Genomic DNA, 24,627 nt, shown 5'->3' with positions numbered 1-24,627 from the left:
ACATTGGACACAAGTTGCGCGCAGAATGTTGTTTAAGTAAACCTCGACATGTTTAATGTATCATATCATGAAATTCTTAAGGTGCGGCTTATACGTATATAAATAGTTTGGGTCACCGTCAAGTCTTCTTTATGATTCATGATCAATGCAGTTACGCCTATTTTCGTTGAAAACACATTTGTCTATGTAATTGCAATAATGACCAAACAGGAACTATATTTCAATAGCTTTGTTACGTAACATCCGTAAACAAGCACAAACAAAGTAGTGGTACAGTCGTATTAAGCTTCTTCTTGCTGTTCCGTATCACAGTTTGAATGACATCGTCTGACAGTTTAATCAATTGGTTACCAATGCTTTCTTGCAGGAGATTAAATTGACTATGGCCCAGCACACGCGATCCTGTTTACACTTGGGGCAAAATTGTAATTCCACAGACTAACTTTAGCGGGACAGTGATTACGGTTCACACATATGGCTCAGATGACAACAGCTTACGAAGTTCCATAGAGAATCAAATAAAATTAAGGCGAAGGATGTGTATTGGCAATCGGAAAGTAACGCATTCCCTTGCGTGAGTTTTGCACGGACCGTTTCTTTCGGAAATAATGTGTGCATTGATCTACATTTATAATCAAAATATGTAATCATACAGAAAGTGCAGAGTGTTCTACGTGTCCACTACCTAGGCTGAAAATACACCACGCTGTGTCTTTTTTATTAGATAAACCTGTATTGTTTAATCAACTGTAAATAACTGCTGCATTAATAAATTTCATCTGATTTCAAGTGATAAGTGTTAAACTGGAAAAGGAGAGACATTTTATCAGCTACTATGACAAACCTAAATTCTATCTTTCATGTAAGAGGAAACGGCTTATTTTTCATTTTTCTAGTGACATATTTTGCTAAATGTGTAGCTGAAAACATAGAGTTACAAAAAAGTGTCCAAAAGTTCTAAAATTAAGACCAACCTTTAAAGATTTAAGCAAATAGAATTTACGAAGCGTCATTGGACACCTTAAAGCAAGAAAAGTGATGTGATAAATACATTTAAATAATTATCCAGTAAATACAGACAGTTATTCTACTCTATTGTTTTCAAAGCTGAAGTGATTATTCGTTCTTTAAAAATACAATTAAATATAATTTGTTTATACTCTTTTAAAATGCATTTTTACATTTTATTGTAAAAATACCAAAGTGGAAACTATATTTCAATAGGTTAGTTTCCTAAACATTAAAAAAACAACCACTGGTAAGGTAAACTTTGAAATAAATGAGATTCCAGTGGGACGTGGTATAATCCTATTAATTTTAGTCTGCTTTTTTTTCTATAGCAATGTTTGAATAGCGTTGTCCGATAGTTTAATCAATTGCTTACCGATGTTTTCCTGAGAAAATTAAATTGACATGCAGTCTCCCTCTGGGGGGATACATATTGTTTTTGCTCCAACCGTTCGTCTGTACGTCACACTTCATTTCCGATCAATAACTGGAGAACCATTTGACCTAGAACCTTCAAACTTCAAAGGATGGCAGGGCTGGCTAAGTAGACGACCCCTATTGTTTTTAGGGTCACTCCATCAAAGGTCAAGGTCACAGGGGCTTGAAAATTGAAAACAATTTTCAATCAATAACTTGAGAATCACTTGACCCAGAATGTTAAAACTTCATAGGATGATTGGCCATGCAGAGTAGATGACCTTTATTGTTTTTGGAATCACGCTGTTAAATGTCAAGGTTACAGGGGCCTGAACATGGAAAACCATTTCCGATCAATAACTTGAGTAACACATGGCCCAGAATGTTGACGCTTCATATGATGATTGTTTATTCAATGTAAATGACCCCTATTTATTTTGAAGTCACTTTGTTAAAGGTCAAGGTCACAGGGCTCTGAATATTGAAAACCGTTTCCGGTCAGTATCTTGAGAACCAATTGACCCAGAATGTTGATACTTCATAGGATGATTGGACATGCAGAGTAGATGACCCTTTTTGCTTTTGGAAACACTCTGTTAAAGGTCAAGGTCACAGGGACCTGAACATGGAAAACTATTTCAGATCAATAACTTGAGAACCACTTGACTAAGAATGTTAAAACTTCATAGGATGATTGGACATGCAGAGTGAATGACCCCAATTAATTTTGTGGTCACTCTATTTAAGGTCAATGTCACAGGGGCCTGAACATTGAAAACAATTTCCGGTCAATAACTTGAGAACCACTTGACCCAGAATATTGAAAATTCACAGGATGACTGCTCATGCAGAGTAGATGATCTCTATTGATTTTGGAGTCACTCTGTTAAAAGTCAAGGCCACAGGGGTCTGAACATGGAAAACCATTTCTGATCAATAACTTGAGAACCACTTGACCCAGAATGTTGAAATTTCGCAGGATGATTGGTCATGCAGAGTAAATGAACCCTATTGATTTTGGGGTCACTCTGTTAAAGGTCAAGGTCACAGGGGTCTGAACATGGAAAACCATTTCTGATCAATAACTTGAGAACCACTTGACCCAGAATGTTGAAATTTCATAGGATGATTGAACATGCAGACTGCAGAGCAGATGACATCTAATGATTTTTGGGTCACTCTATTAAAGGTCAAGATCACAGGGGCCTGGTCATGTAAAATCAATTCCGGAGAGTAACTTGAGAACTACTTGACATAGAATGTTGAAACTTAATAGGACGATCGGACGTGCAGAGTAGATGACCTCTATTGATGTTTGGGTCACTTGATCAAAGGTCAAAGTCACAGGAGCCTGAACAGTAACTTGAGAACCACTAGGCCAAGGGTGTTGAAACTTAGCGGGATGACTGGACATGTCAAGTAGATGATCCCTATTGCAGCCAACCATCAATGTCTCTTAGACTTTCGCTCCTGACCCCTATTGACATCTTGCCTATACGACTTTGCATTGGGGGAGACAAGCGCTTTTTTACAAAAGCATCTTCTAGTTAATGTATGGGGTAACATTGCAATCTCTTGAATTAAATTTAGTGGCTTATTGATTGTGTTTTACAAATATGGGTCAGACGAAAATAGCTTTAAGAAATTACACAGAGAAACAAATAAACTTAAGGTAACTACGTAATAAAATTGAAGAGGTCCTATCTCCATTTAGTAAAAATGTTGGAAATACGCATTTTTGTAAAATTTCGGGGAAATATGATATCTTCCAAAATAGTTGCAGCTGTACATTGTATACTATTTAAACAATCATATTACAAAATGTCCTGTATTTTGCACTATTTATATCATTTTTATAACTAAAAATCTTGATTTTTGTCGATTATGTATATGCAACAAGGGTTCTAAGTCCATGGAATTATGCAACAAAGGTTGGAGTTAGTACTACTGTTGCATTTAAACCATGATTTGTGAATCATTTTTGCCTAAATATATCAATGCAATATATTAATTTCACAAACCTGATGACTTTTAAAATTATTGATATAGTCTATTTACATAAGGCTTGTGTTCTTTTTTATTAACCAAAACAGCCATCAAAGCCCTGAACTCCTTAATGTCAACTCATTGTGGAGTTAGATCCAATGTTGCATACGTGAAATACCATTTTTTTCCACTCTTAAACAGCAGAATACGCTGCTGGGGGAGTTAATCAGGCGCGGAATGTTTTTTTTATGCCACAAATGCCCTAACTCCATTTTGAACAAACAATGGAGATAGGTACCTTTTTGCACGGACCCCTTCAATTCTCTTGTGTAATTTTGGCATTCTCCGGTTTTGACAGAAAGTCCTGATTACTTGTACACATTTATAATTAAAAACAACAGCTATAACGATTAAGTGTGAGAAGATTGCGATCTTTGCGGATGGCTACTTGTCTTTGGTTACTTTATATAATGGGCAGGAGTGATGATAGTTTAAATGGTCCCGATATATAAAGGATGTGGTGTGCAACCACTACGAAATGACGCAAAATAGCCATAACAATAATGAGTGATAATTAGTGCAGAAAAGGTAGTTGGACTCTGATCTCATTCCTGTTCGAGTCTGCTATTAATTTGTTGGGTTGCATTATATACTGCCAAAGGATCTTCTAACATATTTTATTCACCTTAACAGTCCCGAGGCCCTGTCAGAAAGTTTAGTTTTATCAAAATTAAATCTACATCACTTTCATTCAAGAAACAAGTCCGACAAACAGGCGTTCAAAATATTGACCACTTGTATAAAAAGTGATTTTATTAGTTTAAAGTGAGTCAGACCTACGCGACCTTGTGTTATACGTATTAAGTTTGGTTAAGTTTATATCAGTAATTGAGTGGTATTGTCCGATAGTTTAATCAATTGCTTACCAACGTTTTCCTGCAGGAGATTAAATTGACATGCGATCCAGTTTATGCATGGGGTAAAAGTGCAATCTCTTGAATTTACACTAAGTGGCATATTGATTGTGTTTTACAAATATGGGTCAGACGACAATAGCTTTACGAAATTCAACAGAGAAACAAATAAACTTAAGGTAACTACGTATTCTCTTGTGTGATTTTGGCATTATTCGATTTTGACGGAAAGTCCTGATTACTTGTACACATTTGAAATTAAAAACAACAGCTATAACGATTAAGTGTGAGAGGATTGCGATCTTTGCGTATGGCAACTTGTCTTCGGCTTCGTTTTATAATGGGCAGGAGTGATAGTAGTTTAAATGGTTCCGATATATGAAGGATGTGGTGAGCAACCACTATGAAATGACGCAAAATAATGAGTGATAATTAGAAAAGTGAGTGAGTGAGTTGGGTTTTACGGCGAATCGACACAAAATGGTCATATATCGCCGAGAATTAGTACAGAAAAGGTACTTAAAAGGTGCTTCGACACTGATCTCATTCATGTACACAAGTCCGACAAAATATTGACCAATTGTAAAAACAGTGATTTGTTAGTTTATAGCGATTCAAATTTACGTGACCTTGTGTCGTACATATAAAGCTTGGAGTTTTTAACATAAGCGTATGCTTACATTCTTGTATACAGCGATTTTGTTAAGACGAGTTTTATCCACTAATACATATTAGAGAATGAAATTACTGCCAGAAACAACGCCGTTCCATTTACTAGAAACAGTGTTTAAGGGACACAACTCTGAAATAGCCAATTACAGACGCAAACATACAAAATGTAAAAGCGATGATCAAAAGTAGAAAAAAAAAATCTGAATAAGCGCTCGAACAACTGATCAGGCAGACATGATATGGAAAAAAATGTGTCATGTACGGACATAATGAAAGATAACAAACGACTGGACTATGCTCTGTACATGAACCTTTAATTATTATCAATGTTAAAGTTTACATCATACTTGAAGCTCGCAATGGCAGAAAAATGTAGCTTAAGTCTGTGTCAGAATTCTGAAGTTTATTTTTTATTAAGACATTGTTGAGGAAAAGGAAATTATGTAAATGCTATGGTGATACATGAGATAAAATCTGCAGCAAATATCTATGACATTGACCGATGACATCATGTCCATTACGCTATTCTGAAAGAAAAGAAATCAAAACATTTGTTCTGTTACATTTAATGCAACATATTTCGACAAGGCGTCATTGTTGTATTTAAATATTCAAATCTGAAGAACTTAAGTTTGAGGTATTCTGTGTTAAATTTTCACAGAAAAATGCAGTATATGTGAGTCTTTGTGTGTATTCCTAAAGAGTTGTATCAAAATATTCTAACGCTTGAGGTAACCCTTAGATCGAACGTTCGCTTATTTTTATCAATTTATTTCGCAATGCAGATTTTCAAAACGTTCACGTTGACATTCTATTTAAAATGTAATCTATGCACTTCTGATTATCGACGCTTGTTCACAAAAATAGTAACGGTTCTTTGTGCAGAGATAATCGTTCCAGTTACCTAGTTGATTTTGAAACAATCTATTTCACATTACAGATTTCCCAAGTAACCGGTGAAAATGTAAGTAAGTATTTTCTGTACTCACGGACACTTGACAGTTTTTCACAAAAGAACTGTCGTCTGTTTGTACAGTTATTATCGTTCCATTTCCCTAAGTCTGGCCACATTTCAACACAGTGTTCTGAAGATGACTGCTCGGTTGGCCAGGTGCCCAGCTTGTGTAAGTTGCATTATTTCCGGATGACATCCATTTATATGCGTCGCCAACCAATTTCAGCCCCATCCAAGTATTTTCACCTGTAAAAATGTTGCATCACAAATATATACGTCTATTCTGTTTTATCTTTTTTACGGTTGCTTACGTATAAATCGTACGTTAAAGCAAAGCTCTGACAACTACGTCAGGTAGTCGGCTCAGTGGTACTAGCATTGGACTTCCAACCGAGTGACCCGGGTCCGAATCCTGCCATGTGCAGTCAGATTGGATCTTCCTCATAACATACTTTGCTCTTTAATTTCTTTCGGCTAAAACCCGAAAGGTGGGGGCTCGTCCGGGATACAGACTTTATCCCGTGTCAAAAATGGCACCTTCTAAGTAAAGATTATTTAAACCGTCATAATAAATTATGATGACTTCTTTGAAGTGGCGAGGTTTTACGGTCGCTTAACCATAACCTTTACGTTTGATGCCAATTCTAACAACTGTGTCAAGGAGTCAAATTATTGGCTTAGTGGTTAAAGTGGCGTTCGAGCGACCCGGGTTTGAATCCAACCAGGCAGTTTGGATTTTTCTCGTCATAAAATGTTATGAACTTCAATTTAAAAGTCGTAACTCGTCTGGAATACATAAATGGCCAAAAGAAAAACTCCACGTAAGTGGATTCAGTGTTGTTATATTTTCTGGTCCTTTGGGATCATGGAGTCTATTCAATACATGTGAAATAGTGTTCCGCTTAATATGTGTGATAGAGTTCCGCTTAAGCCAGTGCTAGAAGGGCGTGAGGGGTTTTGCACTTCCATTATCTCTCATGAACAATCAAACGGAGTCCGCTATGATTTTGCTTGGTTACATTCTGTGCCTTCAAAGGATCTTCTAACAGATTTGAATACACGTCATCGTTATTGATGACCTCATTGAAGAGGGGGAAGTGTTAATATCGCTCACGCATAGCTTGTACTTGTAAAGCCAAACTCTGACAACTGTGTCAGGGAGTTGACTCTTTTGCTCAGCGGTTAGAGTATTGGACTTCCACCCTAGCGACCCGGGTTCGATTCCCACCACAGGCAGATGTAATTTTCCGTTGTAAAATGCTTTGTACGGCTACAAGTCGTAAGTTTTATGAAGTTTGTTATCGATGGGTTGACTGAAGCAAAAGGAACTACCTTCGATAAAGCAGGGATTCTGACGAATGAATCAATAATTTTGTATCAATCATCAGAAGCATATATTAAACGATTATTGTTACAGAAGTCGGGTTGCTTGCAATAAGGGCCTAGAAATGATTCCATTATTAATTTTCAACTTGGTATTCACGAAATACAATGCACTTAAATATAAAAACATATTCCACAAACTTTTGAAAATGTATTTTGCTAAAACACTTTAAAATATGGTATAAAATTTGGTTATACACAACAGGAATGTCAATGATCAAAACTGGACATAAATACAATTATCTTCACTTTTATGCCATTTAAAATGTGTCCTGAATTCTCCACCATACTTTTCATTACTCTGTTTCAACGTGTTGCATGAGGCTGCTGTCATTTACGTAAACTATCGGTGTCAGACAAGTTGTAAATGCAATACCATCTAAACGTAATTTATTGATAATGCAGTTCAAGAAAAACTTTATCTCATAACAAAATGAACAAGTATAATTCTGTATTAACAACTACACTTACACTGATCTGAGTAGCAGTCAGTTTATATGTGACTTTATAAATTCATTTTGTATTTTTATTGTTGTCAAAAAGTGTAACGGAAGTGCCTCACAACGGAAAGCGGAAATGCCTTCGATTCGGAAAATAGTCCGCTGTAAGTAATATTTTTTGATAAAGGTCCATAGAAATTCATAATTTTCCGATAATGAAGACGCATTTTCTGATTAGGATTCATTGTGATAAGAAATTAGAAACATCGATAGTTTTTTTTAATTATACACGTGCTGACACCTATGTTGTCTTCCGTTATTGATTAGAGTTACCGTTCGTCCAGCGCAGTAACACTTTTCGCACTGAATCACCGAGAAGTTGTGGGAAAATTAAAAACCATGTAAATAAACTACAATTAACCACATTTTCAAGATCAATTTCAAATGATCGACGTTATGTATTTAACCAACCAAGCCAGTTTAGCATCTTAGATACTTGTACTAAGGTATTCATTTTGTAGAATGTCATGTTATGCCCTTGCAATGCTAATCAAACTCGGATTTTTTGTTTACATTCTTATCAATGAGATAGATGGCGTCGATCCCGAGTTGAGATGACGGGGCGTTAAAGTTTCACCTGGCATGTTAAAAAGAAAAACACAGAAGTACAACATTATTTGTTACACTGGTATTGTACACAACCTTTTTTTCTTATACAAAAGCTTAATATTTGTGTTGGATGTACTTGCACGAACACCTCTGTTTTGTTATTACATTCATAGTACCTCATCCTTATCCGCAAAGTACTAAATGTTACAGGTTTCCATGAGTACTATATCAATTTAGGAATATGTTTTTATCTTCCTACCATCATTTTCTAAAAAAAACCCACCCTTTCCTCATTTCTGCATGAAGTGTAAAAGTAGCAATATGCGTCCCCTTAATCACTGCCATGACAAATACTACATAATAAAGAAATTAACATGACCCTTGAAAAGATTTTACTTTCTATTTCCTTCTTTTCGTCTTTAGTTGTTTCATTTAATTTTGCACATTAGCCTTAAATCATTTAAATATTCTCTAAACAATTTCAAGAATAAGTATCTGATATCAAATGATGAAATCAAAATGATTTACCAAAATCGTGATAAAATGTTTGTGATGACAGAGGTCTACTGTTAAGGGAATCTAAGGTAAACAACTCTGAATTGGCCAATAAACTGAAGCCAACATAAAACATTGGTCAAAAGTGAAAGAAAAATCAAATAGGTCCTTTACCAACAAGCAGGCAGACAAAATATGACCTACATTTGTTTAAATCTCTTTGTATTCAATATACAACATGTACACTTTTCTCATGGCTTACATTGACAGATATTTTATAAGTTGTAATGAGGCCCTGATAGAAAGTTTAGTAGTGAATAAAAATAAAGTAAAATAATGCATAATTTCCATTAAAGACATTTTACGACATTAAGAAACGTTATTAAGTTTTGATCTTTTAGCCGGGTTGACACAAAATTTATATACTAAAATATAGCATGTATATATCCAGCAATGAGAAATTACAAACAAGTTAATTTGGTATCACGTTTGTGTAACAACGTAGCTAGATTGGTATATTTTTCATTTCAATTAATCATTTTGAAAGTGTTTCTTATGTGCTTTAGTCATTTTGAAGCATTTCTCTTACTGTTCAAGTGTACTTTGCTGCAAATAGTCATTGTCATCAAATGAAATTGCAACATTTTAAGGTAGTGGGTAGTTACAACATTTTAAGTTGTTGTAATTACAACATTTTAAGGTAGCTGATAGGTAATGACTCTCTGCAATGTATTTTAAGCAATTCAACATTCTCTGGATGGAACTCTCACAATCATTGCTTTCCATGAAAAACGTATAAATGAATGCTGAAAAAGCATAATTATGGAGATAACTTTATTTGATAATTTTCGTTACAGGTCAACTACCTTAAACAAACTATAAGGTATTTATTTATTGTTGTAAACAAGGTAAGCGGGTAACTTCAGATATCAACATTAATTTACAACTTAAACTGTTTACACAACTTAAAAAAAATATTTTTGTTGGGGCCTCTCATTTACAATATATCAACAATTATTACCTGAATTGAGCGCATTCATGAGTGGAAAATATTGATGGTAAAATGGTGTAGGGGTTTGTTTGCATTATAAAATCTTTAATAACTTGTTACAGGTAAATGTTTGGTATGGTTTTGGTAAACTCTTTCACTCAGATGTTTTTCATTAGTTAAAGACTCTTGGCTAGTCTTGGATTTTGACTTTATTAAAAGACAAAAGGAAGTTCAGTATAGGCTCTTTGAAAAACGAATAAATGAATGCTGAAAAAGCATATGGAGACTACTTTATTTGATATTTTTCGTTACAGGTAAACTACCTAAAACAAAATATAAGGTATTTATTTATTGTTTTAAACAAGATAAGCGGGTAACTTTAGATATCAACATTAATTTACAACTTAAACTGTCATACCGAAGAATATTCCTCCGGCCAATAATCGATAGCGGTCAGATTTTCTATATAGAAATAAGAAGGACATGTACACATTTTACTTATTATAACAAATTACTAAAAATAAGAAACTTTGGGTGCAAAAATATTACCAAAGTTCAACATTTGATTCATCACACGGTATTTTCAAATAAAATTTTATTTTTATTTTTGATTCGTTCCTAACATGATGTTTGATGCCATCATTTCGTCATTTTTTCCCTTCTATTTTCCGTATAAAATGTGTAAAACTCTCATACATGCGTTTTTTAAGCATTTTTTTTTGTAGAAAACCATTGATATGTAAGCTTAGGTGCAAATGATTTTCTACTCTCAATAAATTTATCTTTTGAATGATATTTATTTCATTTAGAAAGAAATGTCACAGAATTATGACCTGATTGGCAAGAAAGATTAGAAATTATAAACACTAAAACATCAGCGATAACCCTCCGATCATTATTTCATCACGGGCGGGTACCTAGGTAGAACCGAACCGCCGTTTGCCAGCTGGATGACTTCCTCACATGGAGAACTAAACGCCCAGAGCTTGAACCCACATCGGTGAGGGGCAAGTGATTTGAAGTCAACGACCTTAACCACTCGGCCACGGAGGCCCCCTATAGCTGTTGTTACATATGCCAAGTATTCTTATCGGTGCCTGACTGTAAAGTTTATTATGCCTCAAATGATGGAAGTGAAATGCGATCCTTTCATGCATACACTGTCGGTGTTGTTTCCTTAAAAATTAATCTATTATCTCGCGAATATTTTTTCATCTAGGACAGCTGGGAGCGAAGTGATTTTATAAAAGTATTTTTCAATCCTTCGCAGATAAATATAAAAAGAAATTATGTTAAACTTCAATTTCTAATAAGAATCGTCTTTAGTCAAAGTGTGATAATTTGATACGTGTGACGTGTAATGTCACATCAATTTTATCCTTTGGACAGATTTTCAAGATCATACAGTAACAATGCAGTGACAAAGCGATTAAAGTGAGAATAATGTCAGTTTGTAGAACTGTCTGAGAAATTATGCTTCAGGGTTGTTATATTTTCTGGTTCTTTGGGATCAAGGAGTCAATTCAGTATCACTAATAGAGTTCTGCCTAAAGCGTAAAGCATAAAGGCCTATATACGTAGTCAGAAAATGTTACCAAAGAAACACTGCGTCCGCTCTTTACTGACAAACTCTTTAAATAAACACAATTCAATAACAATAAAGTACATGTTATAAAATCTGAAAAGTAGATCCCTCGGAAGCACCGAGAACAAGGCAAACAATGAAAAATGCCGCTAAATAAATCTACCTTGCCGCTAACTAGATTTTGTCTGGTCCGAGTTACCCGGCGTCCGAGTTGTCCTAGTACCAATTGTTCGCATAACCTGTCATGGCGGAAAACAACAGGGTATTTTGTCAGTCAACAAAAATATATTAAATATATATTCTACGCCTAAATAGTTTGTTGTGGTAAAACATATTTTGCAATTATTCAATTTAACAGTTTTCTTGTAAATTATGACCAGTTTTAGTAACATTTCTCGATACTCCGTGCACTTTCCATAGGTACATGTACATGTCTACGCTTTACGACTTCTTGTTAGACCGGAACATATTGTGTAGAAAATTATAAATTATGAGATTTGGATACATTTAAAGGTGATAGAAGTATACATTTTCTGAAACTGTATGGCTTTACACGTGTGTTGTTGTACATATGAGCATTTTATTTGTAATCGCGGCGTGGTAGAATGGAAATATGTAGCATGATGTGACAATTGGCATTTGGGAGTTATTTCCCTTTTAATATTTTATGTTTATATATGGGTGGATTTTTTTTATTTTGGATTTTGATGTTGAAAAAGCATTTTTCTCAATCTTAGCACTTGCCGGACCCCTATGAAATGGTGTAGGGGTTTGTTTACATTATAAAATCTTTAATAACTTCTTACAGGTAAAATTTTGGTATGGTTTTGGTAAGCTTATAATAAGGAGCATGTCATCCTCTTTCACTCAGATGTTTTTCATTAGTTAAAGACTCTTGGCTAGTCTTGGATTTTGACTTTATTAAAAGACAAAAGGAGGTTCAGTATAGGCTCTTTCAAAGTGTTGAAAGTAGACAAAAATTACATTATACGCTATTGAGTTCATTTAGCTGTGGAGACTTTTGATACAGACTATAAGTGGCGAAGTCCTAAAATCATTGAAAAACGGTCAGTACAAGAGTTGTCCATTTTGCTTCAGATATTTTGAGAAAGTCATTTTTAAATATCAGATATTTCTATTTTTACATGGAGAGGAGGAAAACCATAATTTTTTTTAGTAAATTGGTGCACTTAGCTATCATTTAACTCTGAAAAAGTATGTAAAGATGAATTTGAAATGTTTAGGTACCATCTCTAGATATATATCATAATACTTTCGGAAATGAAATTAATTGGCTCAATTCGTTGAGAAACAGCATTTGATTTATATGTGACAGTTGTGAGTATACTTCCTATGGTCTAATCTGATTGTTATATTTTCTGATGTAAATGTATAAAATTATAAATGATAACACAATTGTTTGATGATATCTTATGAATTAAAAAATAAAGTTCTTTTGATAATTTTATCAATTATTAAAACTGGCGAAAATGTAGCTAGGGTGCGTAAGGCCTTTTAACACCTAAATTATTTGTTAGAAGGATGGAGATTAACTCACCCCTGTCCCTTAATCCACACACAGGAATTTATTTTCTGCGTCACTGTAAATATCCAAATACTTACCAGCCCCCATAAGATTCATCAGGAATTTATTTTCTGCGTCACTGTAAATATCCAAATACTTACCAGCCCTCATAAGATTCGTCAGGAATTTATTTTCTGCTTCACTGTTAATTTCCACAAGATGACTATCATCAGCAACGCATGCAGCCTGTTGAAATTCGGCAAAAATGTCATCACAATAGTAAACAAAATGTAAATAAGCATAAATATTATTTTGAGACCTCACTGTCTTACATTTTAAGAGATGTTCTCCTGTTTACTCTGTTAAAGCTCATTTGAATATATCAAGGCTCAAAGGCAAATTTTTCATTTTTCAATTTACAAAAGACAATATCGGTACAACTATTTGTGATAATCCCCTTGAAGTAGCAGTTAGTAGACTGGACTTCAATCAGTCTGTGCAAATTGCAACTTCATTCATATCCCTTTTCAAAAGATTCAGCAAACCTCAATTGCAAAAGAGCATTTAATGGCCCCTCCACTACATACAAACGGCCTTCAAATCTGAAACCTTGAAATCTAAATACCGTATAGCGGGTTATTTCTGCGGTCAAAATATTCTGCGTTTTGGTCCCGAAAATTATGAAAGAAATTTCTGCGTGTTTAATTTCTGCGTTTTCACATAAAAGGAAGTGAAATTTCTGCGTTTTCGATACCAAGGAGGAGGTAGTTCCCCGCATGATCGGACGTCGTGAGAATGATAGCATATGAAAACAATAAACTAAATTACCGGTAACTGCTGTTAAGTAGCTTTTCTTTTAATGAATACATTGTAGAATATAATAACATGTGAATTGGACAAATATAAGTCCAACAACTGCAAACTGCGGTATATCGGCATAACGGTTACATAAGTATAAAGGTTACTAAGGTATAGTTCGGAAGATGTTAATAAGAACAACTCAAGTGAAATTCACTCAGTTTATTACATTCACAAAAAAAAATCAAACAAACAAAAAAAACCAGAAGAAACTTTTTCTGAGGGATTAACAGTTAGGACTTTGATTGACCATCACACCTGATTATACCATTATCGGTAATTGTTAGATGACGACGGTAATTTCAAATAATAAGACCATGCCATTGTGAACTTCGGATTACCTCGGGTAACATATCGTGAAACAACGTTGATGAAAAAATGCAGATTTTTTTTGCGTTTTAAATTTTTGCTGGATGAATATTCTGCTGGAAATATTTTTGCGATTCTACTGAGAGACCGCAGAAACGCAGAAATATTGCCCCCGTAGAAATAACCCGCTATACGGTACTCGTTAATTATACGCTCTGTTCGTAAAAGATGGTGAAGGCTGTTGACTGAAATGGTGTTTCTTTTTCGTTTCAGCTGATAACTTACTTCTGCTTGTTCCCAATCTTTCTTGTCTTCCCTGTCGTGTTTATAACATTTCCCTCTGAAGAATATCCACCCTTTGGGACACATCCCTGCAGCAAATTAAAAACAAATGGAGAATACTGAACACATTTGTTACAGACGACAGTTTAAATTTTACTCCAGCTAAAGAACAAAATTATACCATTTATGTATAAATTATAATTGTAGTATGTATATAACTGTTCTTCTAATTCGCACCATATTCCATTGCAGAACAAGTACATGTTTTTTATACAAATTTTATAACCTATAACTGCAAATTGTCATTAGAGAAATGTTTGAAACTTTGGAAAGAGTTGTTTCTTTATCATGGGTCTTGGACGCACAAATTCTAGTAAACAGAATACAATTTATCAATCACAGACCTACTCATATCATTAAGTTTTAAACAAAATTATTACTATTATTTACAATTGATCTTAATCCAAGCATCAAATGTATACAGGGAAATAGTATTGTTGCTTATTGCACCCAAATTATGATAACAATGTCAGCTTTAAGTTTTTCTTTGAATACTTATAGAAACTGAAACATTTATTCAGTGGTGACAATATATACTCGCAAAAACTGCCAATTGACAATTAAAAAGTCGTTCACAAAGAACTATTCATTGACAATTAAACTAATCGTCACTCTTATCCAGACGTTCACAATAAAACTTATCACGGACGACAATATTCTCATCTAATCTGTCTTTTACAAGTGTAACTTACAGCTAACATGACCTCGAAGAGATTATTCATAGATGACTTTACTGATTTCAAACCAAATGATTACAATGAACCCCTCTTTGGCGACTTAACTCACCATAAGTCAAACATTCAGAAGGAACTGGGCATTGATCAATTAACCAGTCATTTACAGAACTGTTGTTTTTTTTTTGTTATATTTATAGCTTACCGGACATTCACCATTACCAAGTCGTTCACAATAAACTGTTCATTTCCATATTCACAGTTAACCTGACGTGACATTGGAAGAGAATATTCGTAGATGGTTATACTCACGTGAAACCAGATATTCACAAAAGAAACTTTTTATTGACTATGATACTTACCGTGGGTCATACGCTCACTCAAAAGCATTCATTAACAAATCTGCTCAGAGAGTAAGCGTTCATAAAGAACTATTCATTGACGACTTAACGTACCATGTACTAAACGTTCACAAACATAGGTACGTTCGACGTGGCATTTAATATCGTTCCACTTTCCATTCCCGCGCATTCCACCACAATCTTCATTATTGTAATTGTTAGGTTCGCCAGACACCCAGTTGGTATAAGTTGTACTATTTCCGGTTGAAATCCAGATATGCGTTCCTTCAGTTTCTATATCTTGCAGTCCTATCCAAGACTTAGGTGGATTTGACGAAACTTCAAAATACAAAAGAAATATGAAAATCTAGCCATTAATATGTAAATTTTCTAAAATATATGTAAAATATATTACTAAATGTTTAAAAAAGGTGAGTAAATTAGACATTTGAATAAAACACTAATGTAAATCAGCATATAAAAAGCTTTAAAAGAAATAGCATCATAAGGCCTTTCCCGTCTTTCAGAAATATCTAATATAACCCGCTGTTTCACAGCAACTAACCATCTATGCTATGTTACTACCTTTCAAAGATATTTGACAGAGACATAGCCTATCTTGTTTCATAGACCGCAGAATTACAAGGTACGTCACTGATATGTATAGGTTAGCCACTGCGAGAGTATCAACACATATCTGTCTTTAAAACTTCAAACTTCTTCATGTTTTCTCAATGCCGCTTTACGTTATTGCATACATGTTCGTAATTCTCACACATATTTCTTAAAGACATAGTCTATCTCATCTCATCGACAGATCTATTTAATGTTCACAAGTCACATCACCGACACTACGTCCGGTCTCCTATACGGCTACGCCTAGAGTTTTATATATAATGTGACCGGTCTCTCATTGGGCATGATAAGTAGCTACACTATAGATAAATTATTCTTTAGTTTAGCCAAACACTTTAGAACAAAAGAAGAAAACGTATTAATGCTCATATGTCGTTATGTTATCCTTCATATTTATATCAACAATGCCACAATTATGCATGTGAACTAGTTTTCTCAGTTGGTCCCTGACATATGCATTGCGCAAAAGTTCCATTCTTTTCTTTAAAAGTTTGAAAATGTTGTAACGAATAGTTTAGCTCATACATAAATATTAAATGTAAACTCAGGCCTTCAATCGTATATCAACATGGTTGAAGATCGGCATTCAGAACAGTCTAGATCTTTGATCGGCATTCTAAAAAGACCTGGTCCTAATTCGACATATGAAACAGCAGTTGCAAGACCCGCTTCCACATTGAAATGCTGGTCTATTAGCTAAAATATTTCATATATGTACGACCTGATTTAAAAAAAAAAAGTTTTTAATGTTGATCTTTAACTGCAAATCCGGGTCAGCAGTAAATGCTGATCTATGATACGCACAATTCTGAATGTTGATCTAAGATTTAAAACCCTGGTCTACATTGAATGTCAATATACGACTGAAGAACTAGGTCTAGACTGAATTCAGATTTACCACCTCATCAATTCGAATTGCTACTAACCCGAGTCTGACCTGAATTGCGATCTACGATCTGTCTTAGATTAACCTTAATTTTATGTTTTACTTAATTAATCTAGTATTTTTCGCTAATGTTATAGCCTTTCTCAGCGGAGATATTATTTACATTGTGTTGTCTAATTTGTTGACAATAATGTAAGTGCAAAGTTGGCATGTCCTGAACGCATTTAAGACGGGGGTTCTTCGGTTTCCTTTATAAAGGTACTGACCGCGGTGCACCTTTTTCAACTGGTTTTCTGTCTGTCTTGTATTTATTGTTGCGTATGTTGTCTTGTTTGTTGTAAGCCGTTTTTTTCCTCCTTATTCCTTACTCACCCTATCGCCCCTATCATTTCCCTTTTCACTTCCCGCTTTTTATTTTGGCATCCCTCCCCTTTAATTAACAGTTAGTTTTCATGATCTCACCCCTTTATTTTCACTGCCGGCATTCTAAGGCGATACAAGATTCTTTGTTTCCTGTTTATAGATGTGCGCTTGGGTTCTTGTGTGTCTAAAGCAGTGTCCTACAGAGTCGTTGTATCTGTTTATCTATGTTTGTTGAGTGTGGTTGTGTGTTTATCTTTGCTACACGAATGTCTGCGCTATTGTAGTTTACGTTGCAGTGTAACTGTGATTAAGAAATGTAGCATTCCCTTTGCATATCCATCTTTGTTCTACTTCCCCCTTCAACTTCCTCCCCTAACCCGGCCCCCACCTCCTCCCACCTTGCCACTTCCTTCCCCCCTATCTATATTATGAATAAATTTAAATGTACTTGTTGGAGTGTTTGAAGCAATCCGTCTGTAATATTTTTTCGTTACAGCTTCTTTTTGTTGTGGACCTACTTTGCAAATGCATGACTCTGAGGCTGTGTTTAGTGCTCCTAGCTTTAGAGAAATCTACCCTTACCTTATATCTTTCTAGAAATACGTACAGTTCGTTTTCAGCTCAACGATAAAGTTGTTCTCTGAAGCACTTTGGATTTCTACAAGTTGTCCTTCAGCCTTATAGCATGCAGACTATGTGAAAAAGAAAAAATGTTATGCTTATAATAATAAAGTAAAAGAAAATAACGAATTTGTTGTTTGCTAAATCACTGACATATATTTATATTATTTTAATTTTCGTTTATATTCGCTAAAATGTCATTTGGGGAATAAATATAATGTGAATGCTGGTGTGATTAATATGATGGTATATATTCTGAAACGAGATAGTTACTATATTGTAAGCATTTTACTGAATAATTCAGCAATAGATTCCCTGAAAATGTTTTAGCACAACATTTGCTTAAAGCTACCATGATATGTTTGGTAACTATTAACATTATTCAACTTTTCAGCAATATTTTGCAATTTTGCTGAAAACATCATAGGAATAAGCTGTATTTTCTATTATATATGCTTTTTATTTCCAGAAAAATAGGCTATTTTCTAGCAGGTAAACTGTTCAGGCAAGTTCGAAATATCATGATAATTTTTCAAAGTATCGAGGTAGCTATTAAATGAGGGCTGTGCACAAAACGTATCAAGATAATAGAGTAAATTATTGTAATAATTTTCCCAGAACACCTTCGGCTACTCAGATAATATTTTATGAAGACACTGTTAAATAAATATGGTTCTTTTAAAATACAAACACTCACTTTTTGCGGTCTTGCAAGCTCTTAGCAAATAGATTTGTTACCATAAAGTAGCGAAATAAAATCTAAGCGATAATTACCTAAACTACAGTAAGTACATGCCAGTAGTTTTAGTCATACTAAACAGTGCGGAAATAGCATTTATAATGACCAATCAAACTTATAGAAACAACGGCTGATGTGTTGAACTTCTGTACGTACAATACAGAAAAATAAGGAAAACACTTGTAAAACCGTATGCGTTAGTGGTCTTACTTACATGAATGTTTTAAATGAATACTTATTTTTAACACTTACCTGAGCCGCATCCCAAGTTTTTTCCTCACTACCGCTATATAAATAACAACTCTCTCCGAAGAATGTCCATCCATATGGACATGACGCTATAGAATAGAAAATATGAAATTTAAAGATACAAATGAAACATAACTGCAGAAAAGTGATGACGTATGAAAGGTCTCCGAATACAAAAAAAAATTCAAATATTTTATTTCCTTTCTGCCCTGCCATTCTTGTGTCACATAAACTATAATGAAACTGTATGGATATACGTTATTAAGCCAAAGACAGCTCAGTCATCTTCGTAAAAGTCGCCATATACAAAGTTATGACAAATTGAATATTCGGTGCTTTTAAGTCACTTGTTTATACACCTTTACCATAACACGTTTTTCCTTGGTTTCCCTTGAAATATAAGACAAGACCATTTATTTTAATATCATTTTGAAACAAAAAACAAGGAAGGTTATAAAATAGTTTTCAAACTGGCAGAATTAATGTTGAACTTGTCGCCAGAAAACGTTTTCAATGGGATATTTTTTTTGGAAATAGCAGCATTTTCATAACAAAAATTTGAAAATTGATTCTTTTACTTTATTTGTGTTGTTTCTTTTTTATGAGAAATACATGTTAGCCATAAAAAATCGAAGTCATATCTCTTCAACCGCGTAGATCTGTAAAATATTGTATACCTTATATCAAATAAAATAAGTGACAATACAAAAACCCTCTACCTGTGGTATACTTTATTAGTGTTCGCCCCATGTGGTTGTTGGCAACATGAATCCTAAACGGGACATTTGTGGACGGACCAACCAATTTGGCACAAAAATGCACGGCTTTCAAAGACGAAAACAGAGTAAAGTAGGGCTAGGGGAACATTTCTGTGTAGTAATAAAAACCCTTCAATGCAATTAAAAGTTTGGAGCAGAAACAATTATACTTGACCTGCAATTGTAACTTTAATCACTGATTGATAGGCATGGGTCATGCAGGCGACACAAGCAAGATATCATCTGATTGTTGAGAACATGTGTGTAGGTGTATCTTAAAATGTTTCAAGTGACTTAAAAGCACTCAAGGCTTCTTAGAAGCTAAGGAACAAAACTATTTTACTTTAATTTTAATAATGACCTTGACCTTTGACCACAAATCATGGACCTTGTCTGGTCCCGAGGAACAATCGCTTGCAGTGGTAAACAATCCTTACTCGACCTTAAAAAGTGACATTGACCTTTTATCGACAAGCATAGATCATGTGTTGACATATTGTTTCATCGCACTGGGGAACGCTGGTGTGTATTATTACTAAGACAATTCATCAATGCATACAAAAGTTATGGAGCAGAAACGATTTTACTTGACCTTTAATAGTGACCTTGACTTATGACCGACAGGCATAAGTCGTGTACGTACATAGTCTGCATCCTACCCTCTATTTACATACCAAGGTGCATGATTCTAGCTTGAATACTTTTTAAGTATATGCAAGATCAAGATTTTACGGACTGGCAGACGGACGGAGGGCATTCCTATTGTCCCCGATAGGGGACTAATAAAGCCACGTGTCACAAAAAATCCCTGTTACCAATTAGGTCGATCTAACAGTAAGTTTAAATCAATGATAAGTAAGGAAAATATGGCTGACTTTGTTTAGAATATACTCAGTTTCATAAAAGGGACTTAAATATATAAGGGTTGATGACACAAAAAATCAATCTAAGATTGCCTGTTCCGAAACGAGAAGCTGATGTTTAGACGTACGATTGTTTGCACCTTGTTTAGTTTCAATTTTTGCTTTTTAGGAAATTTGACAGGTTTAATAATTAGGATTGTCATTTAGGGCAGGACACAATTAAATGTGGTCAAATGATCATTAATATAAATAACAAATTAAAGTATTTGATAGAATTTATTGGGTAATACATTGATTTTTTTAACTTCAGATTTTAGGAAATCTCACCCTTCTGGAAAAACATACTGTGTCTATAACATGTGTAAATGAGGCTACCAGGCCCCTTATTTGAATATTAGCCCCTTGAATTAGTTGATTTGTACACAGTTTAATAAGTGAGTTTAAAAATTATTTGGAAAGTACAAATGTATATTCATTTATCAAGTGTTTAATTTAAAAACTAGAATTATTTCTTTGACTATAAATTACTCAGGATGCAATTAATTATAGAAATTTATTTTGCATTTCAGAAACGCGCAAAAAGCAAGGTCTTTGTCTGTTTTCGATTATTGTTACACAAGGCTATATGGGTGTTATGGGATCAAAATTTTATTTCCTTTTTAGGTTACATTTATAGGTTTGAATTAATTTAGGTTAAAATATTGTCTTTTAGGGAAACCAGGACACAACTTGCAACATGCTGGTCAAATAACATCTACCAATAAATATACAGAGGATATTACATGAGTGTCTTTTTATATTGAATTTATTAGCTTATACTTATTTCGATTGTGATGAAAGCTTCAAGCGTATTGGAACCACTCTCGAGTCCACTTCCTGGAAAAACTAGTACTGGTGTCATATGATATGTCATGGTCGTAACCCCAGTGGGGCTCGAACCCACGGCCCCTTAATTGTGCGGCCGATACCTTATCCACTAGACCACCGCCCCCTTGCTTAATTTGCTTGATTTTGTTAAACGAGTTGAATAAAAAAATAAAATACGAGTTTAATAAATTCAATGTGGAAAGTCACATTCTTTTTATCACGTGTTAGCCTTTCCTGTCGAAACATAAAAGAAATCTACTTTCTTTTACTATATAAACAAATCAATTGGAATTTTCCTACAATGTAGCAATTTATTGAATCCTGATTTTTCAAATTTTCAGAAAACCCGTCAAATAAAAAGAAAAGGTCTTGTGCTTGCTTTTGATTGATTGAAACTTACACAAGGCTTCATAGTGGGTGTCTATGGGAAAATCAAAATTTTGATATCTTTTCGAATAGAATTAATTCTATAATGTTGACTTAATGGAAATACAACACAGCGGTAAATGCTAAGGTGAAATATAATGTATCTGCCCATTTACCTATTTTTTCATTAGTATTTACTCATGATTTCAGAATCAAGCTGTTTTAAGAAATTATTTGGAATTATGTAACGTCAAAGTTTTAGAATATCACATTTCATTTTTTAGACAAGTAGCAATGTTACGCTATAGGTAAAGTTATTCACGGGTTGCCGTTTATTCGTAAAATGATTTTCGTTTCCGTACGCTATATCCAGATTTTATTCTGTGTAATCTAATTTATATACATACTGTCTGCATGTATCAAACGAGCAGAACTACCAAATCTCCGACCGAATCCTCAACTGATACATACATGTACATGTATTAATCAAACAAATCTTCTACAGATGTACTCTTCATAAATCTTCTTAAAGTCTGTTACAGAATTTTACAATGCATTAAGCGCAATGTGTTTTCAGTAAAAAGGTCAAACAATGCAGTTATAATATTTTATTCACTTCCGCGTGTAACGACTACTAGGAAGCAATTCACGTTACTGGATAAATAACGATAAGCTACGGCTTACGGGTATTCTAACGTCCAGTATTTATGATTTACATTAAAGTATTTCTATGAAATAATGTCAACTAGAAATTAAAACATTATGTTACATTTTATACAATTAACGTAATTGTTATAAATGGGTATTAAGGTATAACCAACCTAATGGTGAATATTTTAAATGTTCAAAACAATGTATAGCAATATACTGTATCCAGTGATAGTCTTGTATGCAAAATGTAAACAATTTTTACCGTGCCATTTTTTAAGTCTTGTATAATTCATGATATTTCCTCAGGCTCAAGTAGAGACAAATTTCAAAGCGATGGCCACTGTCCAAAAAAAACGTTTGCATAGAATTCATTATACCATTAATTTTGATAAAAGAGACGCCAAACTATTGGGAAAAGATTAAAAATACAAAATAAAACTGTTAATATAATTTTTTTAGGATGCCTCAAGTAAAATGTTTTAATTAGACAGAATTCTAACTCCAACATTGAAAAATTAAGGTCGAGTCCTGTGGGGCTGTTTTAAAATTTGCTCACTTCATTTAAAAACAACCTTGGGGCAGAAGGAAAACCTAACTACATTTCTTCCATGATATGTAATCTAAAGAGAAATGGCAAAATAGAGAAATTTCACCGCATGTAACTCAGTATTCTTAAAGATGTCTAACTCTGTCCCCTTCTGTTTGAGAGGTAAATTCACAATGAACAGCAAGAAACCAGTTATCAAATGACAAATTTTCACTTTTGTACAATAAATCGATAATAAGTCTTGCAAAAAGTAAAAACTTGCTAGAAAAAAGGAATATTAGGAAAAACAATTGAGAACTTCATAAAATCAGTATCGATTCAGCAGTTCAAAGGTCATTTTCGAACAAATAAGCTACATTCTTTAAATTTTACACAGTTTTCTGTTACATAGCATGAGAAAAATGTTTCTAAACTTACCTTTCTTGCATATATAGGGTCGAGAATATGAGCAGGTCCTATCGTACCACCATCCATATCTGGTCATAAGTATACAGGCTTGTGTCCAATCATCTTCGATTCCAGCAAAGGGCGTATAAGTAGCCTTTTTTCCAGATGATACCCATACATAGGTGCCATTGACTTCTATGTCATTCAGCCCAATCCAAACATCAGATAGATATTCAAAATCTAGCAAAAATAAAGAATCATTATCATGGTTATAGCAAAATAAAGTGTCAAAAACTTTATTATTAAATAGTATTTCCTACTTTATCTAATACGGAATATACACTGCCAATAAATTTGATACGAGATGAAAGCGATATGTGCGCTATGCATAATGTTACGACCTTAATGAATTAGTAATAATATTGTTTTCTCTGTTATAATGTTATTTCTCTTTTCTGAGAATAGTGTAGGAATCGAAATCCGTAAACAGAAAAAAGTAATGACGTGTTCCGGTTAAGCTTTGTGCCTATTTTCAAACCTCCAGCAGTGATTACCTCCCCTGCTACTACATTAATCGTTGCCATAGCAAATACCACGTGACGGGACAATGAAAATCACATGACCGTTGAAAAATAATTTAATTGTAATTTTTTATATAGACTGTTTTTCATTTTAAGTGGTGAAAAGGAGTGTACGTAAAACACTTAATCTCTTTGCATTAAAAACACGAGCTGCACGAGAAAATGGAAATATAAATTTGTGTAAATATGAATTAGTGCATTGGAAAGTTTTTTTTAAAAAAACTGATCAAATGTAAGTATACATACTGTATACAAACTAATTCCATATAATATATACGGCTACACTAAGCACCACCTTATTTCTAAAATGAAATAATCGTTATGAGTAATCGGCCTAAGGCCATCCATCGCGGTCAAGTTGCGACTACTATATAGTGTACAAATGCTTAAAATTCCAGTCCCAGATTGTTCTAAAATGGACTTAAATCACAATAAATACATACTAAAATACATACTACGCACACATCGTTTACAATATATCATAATACTTATATTTAGTTGCATTAAGTTATTTCCCCCCTTAATGCAGTTACGCCATTTTCTTCAAATGTTTATCAAATTCAATTGCTACAATATCGAATTCATTTCATTGAAAATTGAATGTAAAAC

The 24,627-nt window shown here is 34.0% G+C and overlaps 1 protein-coding gene across 1 annotated transcript; it reads right to left on the bottom strand.

Moving 5' to 3' along the window:
- Positions 1-5,294: 5,294 nt before the first annotated feature.
- On the bottom strand, positions 5,295-24,021 carry LOC123561282 (macrophage mannose receptor 1-like). The gene is made up of 9 exons (XM_053524204.1): positions 23,976-24,021; positions 23,468-23,677; positions 19,002-19,087; positions 17,997-18,081; positions 15,619-15,843; positions 14,433-14,518; positions 13,142-13,226; positions 5,987-6,198; positions 5,295-5,524 (listed from the first exon to the last, which is right to left on the bottom strand). The coding sequence occupies exons 1-8, from the start codon at positions 24,019-24,021 to the stop codon at positions 6,053-6,055; spliced, it is 969 nt and encodes a 322-aa protein (XP_053380179.1). The 3' UTR covers positions 5,295-5,524; positions 5,987-6,052.
- Between the last annotated feature and the right edge of the window lie 606 nt (positions 24,022-24,627).

This window comes from Mercenaria mercenaria, chromosome 15, assembly GCF_021730395.1.
Source record: "Mercenaria mercenaria strain notata chromosome 15, MADL_Memer_1, whole genome shotgun sequence".
NCBI classification, from domain to species: Eukaryota; Metazoa; Mollusca; class Bivalvia; order Venerida; family Veneridae; genus Mercenaria; species Mercenaria mercenaria.
The sequence above is the reverse complement of the archived record's forward strand: the minus strand, read 5'-3'. Positions and strand labels throughout refer to the sequence as shown.

Excerpts from the sequence above, each read along its gene's own strand:
- LOC123561282 (XM_053524204.1), bottom strand. The coding sequence starts at position 24,021 with ATGGCAACGATTAATGTAGTAGCAGGGGAGGTAATCACTGCTGGAG. Across the intron at positions 14,519-15,618 it reads TTGTGAACGTTTAGTACATG|GGATGTGTCCCAAAGGGTGG; the intron begins GTACGTTAAGTC and ends AATTTGCTGCAG. Across the intron at positions 6,199-13,141 it reads GACGAATCTTATGAGGGCTG|GTGAAAATACTTGGATGGGG; the intron begins GTAAGTATTTGG and ends ACATTTTTACAG.